The sequence below is a fragment of the Quercus robur genome, chromosome 6 (assembly GCF_932294415.1).
Source record: "Quercus robur chromosome 6, dhQueRobu3.1, whole genome shotgun sequence".
In the NCBI taxonomy this organism is placed as follows: domain Eukaryota; kingdom Viridiplantae; phylum Streptophyta; class Magnoliopsida; order Fagales; family Fagaceae; genus Quercus; species Quercus robur.
This window is the reverse complement of record NC_065539.1, coordinates 46,188,158-46,195,878: the sequence shown is the minus strand read 5'-3', so window position 1 is coordinate 46,195,878 and position 7,721 is coordinate 46,188,158. Positions and strand designations below refer to the sequence as shown.

General features: G+C 32.5%; 1 protein-coding gene across 1 annotated transcript; it reads left to right on the top strand.

Annotated features, from left to right (window-relative positions):
* Positions 1-1,629: 1,629 nt before the first annotated feature.
* Positions 1,630-3,824, top strand: LOC126689042 (desiccation-related protein PCC13-62-like). Its single transcript, XM_050384063.1, has 3 exons — positions 1,630-1,969; positions 2,256-2,481; positions 3,453-3,824. Exons 1-3 carry the CDS (start codon positions 1,650-1,652, stop codon positions 3,822-3,824), a joined length of 918 nt encoding a protein of 305 aa, XP_050240020.1. The 5' UTR covers positions 1,630-1,649.
* The last annotated feature ends 3,897 nt before the right edge of the window (positions 3,825-7,721 follow it).

The window sequence follows — 7,721 nt, the reverse complement described above, 5'->3', positions numbered from 1 at the left end:
GGTTTGGTCTCGAAATGGGCGTTCACATTTGAAGCATTTGAATTTCATTTGGTTGTGAGTCCTAAATGATCCCTTAGCATACACTAATTCCTTTTCTTTATTTTAATAAAGTATACACTAATTCTAAGTCCTAATTCCCATAAAATAAAAACAAAAATTCTAAGTCCTAATTGAAAGGAAAAATTTTCTCTTAACAGCCACAACTAACAGGACTATGATTGTTTCATTGATGAATTCACCTTTGTTTTTTTTTTTTTTTTTACATAAATAAGACTAGATTTGAAACTTTTGGCATTCTTTTCAACCTTTAATGTTTGTTTTGTATCCAAAAAAAAAAAAAAAAAAGTTTGTTTGTTTAGTTAATAAACTAAATTACTTTTAACTGCTTGTATGTTTTTGCTAAGAAAATAAAATACAGACAAAGATTAATAGAGAGAAGGAAATAATTATTAAAAAAAAAAGAAAAAAGAAAAAAAGAAAAGACAAACACTACCAGTAATTGCATTAGCAGCGGACTGCATTTTGTATTCTCCTTGTTCCGTCATTTGAGTTATAAATTAATTAATTACAAATGCCTAATTAGTAATTACATTCTTTATAACAAAATATATATTCGAGGCTTTCGAGCTTATAATTTATAAATGGAGCGTTACCTTAGGAGTCGATCGCTTCCTCTCTTTTTTTTCTCACATTATTATAAAGCCTTTACCTAGGGCTCAATTACACTCCCATTGTATATCTGTATCTTTTTTTTTTTTTTTTTTTTGAGAAACTATTTGCATCTGATACTACATTATTAAGAATTTTTATTTCTAAAGTCCATTTCTCTAAGTCCCAATAAGATGGGAACAAATTTCTAAAGTCCATTAAGTTCCATTTGAAAGAAATCATAAATTAAAAATAAAATAAAAGATCAAAATCTATTATCTAGTAGGTTTGATTGAATATGGTAGAATTGGTTATTATTAGACTTATACTGTAAGGGAGAACCTACTTGTTCCATCAAATCATGTATGGAACCTGAAAGTTACTAATTGTTACTGATAGAATTTGAATCCATCTTTTTCTTTATTTTTTAACAAATTGTTACTGATAGGATTTGAATCCATCTTTTCTCTCTCTCTCTCTTTTTTAACAAATTGTTACCCATAGGATTTGAATTCATCTTTCTCTCTTTTTTTAACAGATTACTACTAATAGGATTTGCATCTAGAATATACATGTCCTTTATGAAATTATGTATTTTTTATATATGATGCAAGGGCTGATTTAGCTTTTAGAGCTGATTCTTACAAAGTCCACATTAGCATCAATAAATCATAAGTTCACAACTCAAATAATACAGAATTAGTTTTACCTTTTCAAATCACCCCCCATTCAATAGTCACCTAACCATGCAAAGACAATGTCATATTATTCTAAATATAAACAATAGCATGATCAGCATCAATCTAACTTATCTACAATCGTAGAATTATTCTAAATATAAGCAATAATATTACTTAGCCATGTGGAATTTTGCTAAATATAACTATCTAGAGATTATATATAAATACAAACATTAGCATCAAAAAAACAAAAGAAAAAAAAAAAAAACATATCTACCACTAGCTAGCAAAAATAGCCTTCCCAAAAAACAAAAAAAAACGATGGCACTAACTGCTACTAGCACAGCCACCATCACCACTTTACTAATCTCCCTCTTCTTCCTCCCCAAAATTTATTCTTCTGAATTCACCCATATGCGTTTTGCAAAAGCAGACGTGGATCTTTTGGAATTTCCTCTAAATTTAGAATTCTTTGAAGCTGAATTCTTTTTGTATGGCGCTTTGGGTTATGGCTTAGATAAAGTTGCTCCAAATCTAACCAAGGGAGGCCCAACACCCCTTGGTGCTAAAAAGGCAAATTTAGATCATTTTACCCAAGATGTTATCCTGCAATTTGCTTACCAAGAAGTTGGACACTTGAGGTTTCTCTTTTAATTTCTTTTGGGTTTAATGGCTAATGGGTTACTGTTAGTTTGATTGATAAATATTTTCGGCCTCAAATAAGGGAATTGGGTTTGAATACCACCTATTTTGAATAGAAGCACATTAATATCTTAACATAATGATAAACAATTATCATAATTATCATAATGTAGATACTATAGATTTTAAATCCTATCATAGCTATAAATTTTAAAAAACAATTGTCATGGTACTTTTTTGATAATCAAAGTTATCATGGTACTAACTACTAAATTCTTGATGCAGGGCCATTCAAAAAGTCGTTAAAGGATTTCCAAGACCATTATTAGATTTAAGTAAAGAATCATTTGCAAAAACAGTTGATGCTGCAATAGGGAAAAAGTTGTCCCCACCTTTTGATCCTTATTACAGTGGAGTTCACTTCCTCCTTGCATCTTACCTTATTCCTTATGTTGGACTTACTGGCTATGTTGGAACAATTCCAAAACTCAAAGCCCCTAGTTCTAGAAGGGTAATCAAGATTTAAACTTGATCCATAGTAATGTTCTACAAAATAGATAGTATCAATAATCTATTGCTTCTATGCGCATGTGTGTGTATATATATATACATAGTTATATACTACCATTTTTTTTTGTAGAATAAACTATTTTTTTATGCTAAGAAATGATAAAGGTTTTTTTTTTTTTTTTTTTTTGGAGGATACAGTAATACTTATCTTTAAATATGCTTATAATATATTACATAAATAAAGTACTACTACAAAATGGCTTAATCTTTGTAGTAGTAGCCTAGGGTTATAAGGACTGAAACTCTAACACACACAACTAATGTGGCATAAACATCACTTTTTTTTTTTTTAGGAAACAGTAATACTTATTAGAACACACAAACAATAATAAAGCTTGACAAATGAAATTTGTAATTCTTTTAATGGTCCATAATCAAGTTATACTTCGTATAACTCACCTAATAATTTTTTTATTATATTAAAATTTTAAAAATCCTATCATTGAATTATATATGTTTTCTATATTTTTAACGTACAAGCCAAATTTGGTATCAACTAGATATAATTTACTTTTTAATTAGCAGTATCATTTTTTTTCAAACTATTTTTGAAGTTAAAAAAAAAAAAAATTGAATTTTAAGCATTTCATAAATGAGATGATAATTAATCTCTGATCATCTTTATGTTTTGCATACATATAAGATAAAAAGAGACAATGTAATTCAAGTTATTAAACAGTGGATTTTTCAAAATTTACATTTAATATATATAGTTATTGAGTAGTGTAATGTTGATAAAAGTTACACCAAATTTAATGTAAACCCAACCCTTTTTATTATTTGAGAAGTAGATCAATAGAGCACGGAAACAAGAGTACATTCACAACACTTACTTTAATATTATAATAAATTACTACTTGTCCAAAAATTATCAAACCATTATTCTAACAATGTGGACTTGTATATGTTCAGCTTGTTGCAGGCCTTTTAGGCGTGGAATCAGGCCAAGATGCTGTTATTCGAGCATACCTATATGAGCATGCAAAGGAGATAGTGTCACCATATGGAATAACTGTGGGAGAGTTTACAAATCGCTTTTCAGAACTAAGAGATAGGCTTGGACATCAAGGTCACAAAGATGAAGGCCTTGTGGTTCCTATACCTGAAGGTGCTGAGGGAAAGATCAATGGAAACGTGCTTGCTGGAAATATAGACTCTGTTGCATTTGACAGGACCGCGGAAGAGATATTGAGGATTGTGTATGGCTCTGGTGATGAGAAAAAACCCGGTGGATTCTATCCAAAAGGAGGCAATGGTCGCATTGCCAAATCTCATCTACATTAATTATATGCACACAACTTTTTTTTTTTTTTTGAGAAACATATGCACACAACTTTATTACAAGAAACCAAGCTTCGGTGTTTTCTAGTTCATTGTTTAAGCTATGTGCCCGTTGCATTTATAATGAATAAAACCACGTTCCTCCTATATTTTGTTTATAGACAAATAAACTAACCACTCATTTCGTTTGTATTTAGTCTATATATAGCCAACTAAACTAACCATCACCCGTTATGTTTCTTTCTAAAAATGATTAAAAAGTGCCGTGTAGTAGTATATCATATGTATAATATGAAATATATCATTGATTCTATAGATAATTAAATTAAACTAGAATCTAGCACAGGTCCCATGAATGGATCCAAACATATGTGCTGGGAGACCACAATTTGACTCTCCACAACTACTCTAAAAACAAGATTGCAAGGTGTGATGTCGAATGCCATAAAAGATTTGAGTGTGTCTTCCTCATCACCAATTGGTTTTGAGGTGGAATCGCATAGCTCACGGTCCGACAAATTGTATCAGAGCCAAGGTCATGGGTTTGAGTCACGGGAGTGTCATTGTGAGGGAGGGATTGTTGGGGAGATCACAATTTGACTCCCTACAATCACTCTAAAAATAGGCCCACGTGGCGTGATGTCGAATGCCATAAAAGATTTAAGTGTGTTTTCCTCATCACTAATTGGTTTTAAGGTAGAGTGGCATAGCTCATGGTTCGGCAATATGATATTCCTAACATATGATATTCAGAATATTCAGCTAAAAAAAAAAAAAAACAGACGATATTAAGAACATTAATATATTTTACAATTTTCATATGCTTGGACCAACTTCAAGTGATGTTAAGAACATTGATATATTTTTATTACTAATAATGGTGCTCCTATGACCTTGGTCAATTCTTTTCCCTGGCAAAGCTTGCATACACAATGGAAGTTAATGAGAAGTGTCATGTTTTTAGTTTTGGAGTGTTGACTTTAGAAATAATTATAGGAAAGCATCTGAGAGATCATATCTCATCTCTGTCATCACCAACATTTACAACAGGTTTCTCAAGAACATTCAACTGGGAAACCACCTTTCCCAAATACATTACACACAATCACATTAGGAGAATTGGTGAAGTAGTTGATCTCAGAGGCTTAACTATATAATAACTTGATTTGTTTGTGTTCCCATTGCCGTCCCTCTACTTCTTTACATACATCCCTCCTAATAATATGTTTGATTGGCAAGAATGTATTGTGTTTGATTGGCAAAAATATATATATCGAAATGCAAAGTTGAGAATTTCATTAATAAAACCAAAAAGAGTTTTTAATTATTTGAATCCTTAACAAGTATATTCAATTCATTACTCAAGAGTGTTTTTAGGTTTGGTATGTATATATATATATATATATATATATATATATATATATATATATAGAGAGAGAGAGAGAGAGAGAGAGAGAGAGAGAGAGAGAGAGAGAAAATAACCCCATCTAAAATAACTCTTTCCAATAATAGAAAGATAGAATGCATGTGGCCAAACTCTAGGGCATCATGATGTACTAAATAACCTTCATATGTCTCTAGTCTATACTCAAAATATGTCATTTGTTTAAGTTGTTGAGTGATTCAAAGTGACAAAAGAGAAAATAAAGTCAACATCTTTGCTACGTACTGAACTTGGTTTTTTACAATAAACTCAATCCATGGTTCATGTACTAGAAAATCTTTGGTCAAAAGTAGACTAACTCGGGATAGTTTACTTTTATTACGAGCCTATAATAGGTGTGAGAGACCTCGAAAGTGCCTAACAAAAAGAGAGATTTGAAGTGTCCCTGGTGGAGTCGCCACTATGAGAGACCACTTCCCTCAAAAAAAGAGATTCAAGTACCTTTTTAGGGCACCTCTCTTTTTGGGTAAGTGGTATGGAGTCACTATGATAGGCCAAAAGCGAATTGACTCTTTGTGATAAATTAACCAATTAACTTAGCCAAGTGAATTAATTAAGTTAATTAACATGCAAACATGTGGTAGCACAAACAAATCACCAATAAACTAAGTATGCAGCAGAAAATAAATAACAAGGTGATTTGTTTACAAATGGAGAAAACCTAATAGCAAAAACCCCACCGGGTGATTTTCAGGTCACCACTCTCGAAATTCCACTATTATCACAATAAGCGGTTACAAGTAAAGGAATCCCAGTACTTTATACTAACCTACAGTTGAACCCTTACCCCAACACCCAAGTGGACTTGTTTTGTAGTGACAATTTATTTTTTCGATGCATGGCTCCCAAGTTCGTGACTAACCAATTGCGCGGATCCCAATACGCGACTTCAATCACTAACTAGAAAAGGTTGTTGGCTGCAAAGTTCTTCAGTTTATCCCAACGATGAAGATCAAGAAAATGCTTGGTCACAAAACCCTATGGTGCACAAACACAGCAACTTCTTCAAGAATAATGAACTAAGAGCAAATTTTGTCTCCGGTCACAATTTGCTTGAACAAACTTTACTCAACACTTGTGCAACTTGTGAACCACTTGACGGCCCTTAGAATAATCTTTTTATATATCTAGTGATGTTTCTCACAAAATCAATAGGTTGGATGATGCAGATTAATATGATGTGTTTGACCTAAAAAAGAATTGACAAAAGTCAGAGGAGACTGGGGTGACTGGCCACAAATCCTCCGATGATGGAGTTAGTTTCTTTCTTCAGGAAATTTGAAATTTCAAGATTCTAGGAATGTTGTCTAGAATGAACTTACCCTTCTTTATAGGAGTCGAAGTGTTTATATAGGTCGATGTAAACGGTTATTCATCCCATAACTCCCCCTATTATTAAGGAGTTCGTAGGATTTGGAGTCAACTCCTGTAACTGTCGTGGGAGTTATGTTTCTTTGACTATCGTTTCCATAACTGTCGTTGGAAACGATTCATCACAAAGTGTAGAGCTCGTTCGTCCAAACGTTTCTAAGGATGGACGAGCTTTTTAAGGAAGCTCATCCGTCTAAACGCTTCCAAGGACGGACGAGGTCATTAAGGATGTCTAGGACGATCACTACACGCACTTGGTTTGCCCTAGTTGGTCTTTCATTGGAAGAGCCATATGGACGAGCTCAGGAGTTGGTGTTTTTTGTAACACCATCATCTAGGGTTAGGAGAAAAGAAGGCCCTAAAACACATTCATGGATTCCAAGAAAACAGATTAGAACTTCTGTTTCTTTCTTAAACCTCAACAGATAGGAAGTGTCGAGCAGGTGTCGAGCACACGGGCTGAAACAGCTTTCTTAAACTTGATAGATGCAGTTGTCGAGCCAACTATCGAACTTTAATGAATTTGCACTATTTAGCTTGTTTCTTGGACAAACTTGAATGACTTCAATACTTGATCTTGAAACCTTGTTTCTTGAAGTATTAAAAACACCTAGATCTACCCAATTACAAGTAAAGTGCGTTTTGTCAAAGGATTAGTCAATTACATAAAATAGTGACATATGTTTCTAACAAGTGAACCATATATGTCCTAACAATCTCCCCTTTTGGCAATCCGTGACAAAACCACAACCAACAAATGAACATATGAGAGAAGTCATAAATCACTCAACTCATATTCACTTGTTGAATACAATAAAATCTATCTTAACACAAACTCTTGAAAAACTTTGCAAGAAGAGAGTTTATGGCAAGTAGACTTTGACAACTTGTATTTCTGAAACACTTTAAACAAAACTCATCAAGGCATCTTTGTGTGAAATAAAAATAATAGATTGCATACAAGTAATAAAAAGCATGTGCATAAAGAGAGAAAAGAAACAACATATGTAAGGGGTAGGTGGAAGAAAAAAACATACATCTATATATAGAGAAGAGTAAGTACAATGTATGTTAATAAATGGTCA

What these genes read in the sequence shown, in the direction of transcription:
- LOC126689042 (XM_050384063.1), top strand. Translation starts at nt 1,650, where the DNA reads ATGGCACTAACTGCTACTAGCACAGCCACCATCACCACTTTACTAATC. An exon ending in CAAGAAGTTGGACACTTGAG is followed by an intron (nt 1,970 to 2,255) that starts GTTTCTCTTTTA and finishes TTCTTGATGCAG; the next exon opens with GGCCATTCAAAAAGTCGTTA. An exon ending in AAGCCCCTAGTTCTAGAAGG is followed by an intron (nt 2,482 to 3,452) that starts GTAATCAAGATT and finishes GTATATGTTCAG; the next exon opens with CTTGTTGCAGGCCTTTTAGG.